Below are 2,380 nucleotides of genomic sequence, written 5' to 3'. Positions count from 1 at the left end.
TAAAACTCTTAACTTTAATTTGTAAAAGTCTTACATTAATTCATGATTAGCAAAATATCTTACATTAATTTTTCAAAAAAAATCATTGACTTTATATCATACAATGTAATCAGCTATCTTGGATATGCTTCTTTAAATTCTTTTCAGAATTCTTTTTGAATAATCATTTAATATAATTTTAGTATAAGTGAACTTTTTGTTAGTGGATATTGAAAGTACTTTTTTATACAACTAAACTCAATATGTAAAATAAGTATGAATTACATAAGGTACCCCATGAGTACATAACATAACACAAAGATGGATGAAAACAGAAGAAATATGAACAAATATTATCTAAGTGATGTGTTAGGATAACAGATTTTGAAGCTATCTGATGTTGTGATCTATATGATATTTATCTACTCATAGTTGAAGTGAGGCAAAATTACCATTTGCTGCAGATTCTGTTACTGAAAACCAATATTCTGCAATGATGCATCATAGTTATAGAATTGCATAACTCCATTGTAATTGCAAAGAGAGGACTCTGGATTGCATTGATTTCCATTCATTGTTGTGATACTTCCTCCAATCATATGTGCATCATGTTGAATATTCCCCCAATGTTGATTCAAACTTTGTATTTCACCAAATTGGTCAAAAAGATTCATAGACTCATCAAGTAGATCAGAAGGCACATCAAATTTATTTGAAGGATTTTCAAGCCCATCAATTTGGCATGCATTGGCTGTATCCACCATCCCTCTGTTCTCTGCCTTCAATCGCATGAGATTTGGATCAAAATTCAGCTTTAGGGATTGAGAACTAGAGCCTTTTTCAAGATTGAATTGGAAAGATGGTGCAAGGTTACAATTAAGTGTGTTCATTGGAGCAAGAAGAAGTTGGTTTTGGAAGATATCCTGCATGAAACTCGGTTGGATTGGGTTTGGAGCAACACAATCTGGTTGAATCAGACATTGCTTGAAATTGATGAATTGTGCTTCATTTTGTTTCTTGCATTTGAACATCATTGTTCGTTGATTACAAGCTTCAAGCTTAGTGTCCAATCCAGCTATGAAATTCTTCAATTCTTCAGCACCAAGGTTGTTGAAGCATGGATGCCAAGTGGGATATTTGATGTCAAGGATCTCTCTTTGAACTTTGGAAATCTCAGTGTCAACCGTGTTCTTCCTAATCTCAAAAAAATTATTGAGATCAAAGTTCTTGGGAATTTTCTCAAACATTATACGCTCATACCTCTGGATGATGGAGTGCATCTCAATGGGGTCTTGGGGCCAAGTCAATGGCGGAGAATCACCTTTGCCATCATATATAATCAAACAAGCTTTCACTCCACACACACTACAAAATTCAGATATTGTCTTCATTAATGCCTTCTTTCTCTTCATCAAAGCTAAATCACGATCTTTCTTATTTGTGATGGGTTTCAAGATCAATTTTGGACGACCCATATTCTGAAACATCAACAAACCAAAACTTGGAATCACAGATTAATTCATGAATTGAATTTTATCACAGATTATAAGGAAAAGTTAGTGAAAATGATTATTATAAACAATAAAGAAAAACGCACCAAAGATTTTCTTGAAGAAAAAGAGAAGAAAGTTCCTTACTTTCGATTTTTGATCTTGGAAACTTCCAACCATGAAACTTGAAAAGAAGCAAATGTAAGGGTTCAATTGGATTGGTACTCATCTCCTTATAAAACAGTGTTAAATCATCATTAAATCTCAAATAATATTATAGACATAATTATATACGTCTTATGTGACTCTGATTACGTATTATTACATAAATATGATTATATATTAACTATTATTTTATAAATATATAATTTCAAATTATAGCACAAATATGATGCATCAAATCTAATAATTTAAGAAACAAAATCCATACTTTTTTTTTGTGTGCAGATACTTCTGTTGTAAGAAACAAAATTCATACTTTGCCTTCCCTTTGGATAGAAAATTTTCCCATCAAACTATTTTCTTTTTTTAAATATTTTTTTTGAAAAAATCCATTTAAATTTATTAAATTCTATTTCTTTTTCTTTTGGATAGAATATTTCAAATATAACTTAGTGGAAAAAATTATTTGACTGGAAATTTTCTCAATCATTATGTTAAAGAAAATCTAAACAAACTATTGACAAATATTTAAGAAGATAATCACTATGAATATTGGCAAAAAAAAATCATAACAAATGTTAATTAAAGAATGTAATTTAAATTTGTCGAAAGATACTCTCCTTGACATTTATCAAAATATAATTCCTTTCTAGTGAACCAATTAAATCTTAGTTTATACGGAACAAAATATATTAGTGATTTACAAAATAAAAGAAATAATCTTAACAACTTAAATAAAATTGAACTCG

At 29.6% G+C, this 2,380-nt stretch overlaps 1 protein-coding gene across 1 annotated transcript; it reads right to left on the bottom strand.

Annotated features, from left to right (window-relative positions):
• Positions 1-200: 200 nt before the first annotated feature.
• Positions 201-1,715, bottom strand: LOC114164831 (agamous-like MADS-box protein AGL75). Its single transcript, XM_028049605.2, has 2 exons — positions 1,617-1,715; positions 201-1,457 (listed from the first exon to the last, which is right to left on the bottom strand). The coding sequence occupies exons 1-2, from the start codon at positions 1,647-1,649 to the stop codon at positions 450-452; spliced, it is 1,041 nt and encodes a 346-aa protein (XP_027905406.1). The 5' UTR covers positions 1,650-1,715; the 3' UTR covers positions 201-449.
• Positions 1,716-2,380: the final 665 nt, after the last annotated feature.

Source organism: Vigna unguiculata, chromosome 9 (assembly GCF_037176805.1).
Source record: "Vigna unguiculata cultivar grain cowpea cultivar isolate G323 ecotype 2 chromosome 9, ASM3717680v1, whole genome shotgun sequence".
Lineage (NCBI taxonomy): Eukaryota > Viridiplantae > Streptophyta > Magnoliopsida > Fabales > Fabaceae > Vigna > Vigna unguiculata.
The sequence above is the reverse complement of the archived record's forward strand: the minus strand, read 5'-3'. Positions and strand labels throughout refer to the sequence as shown.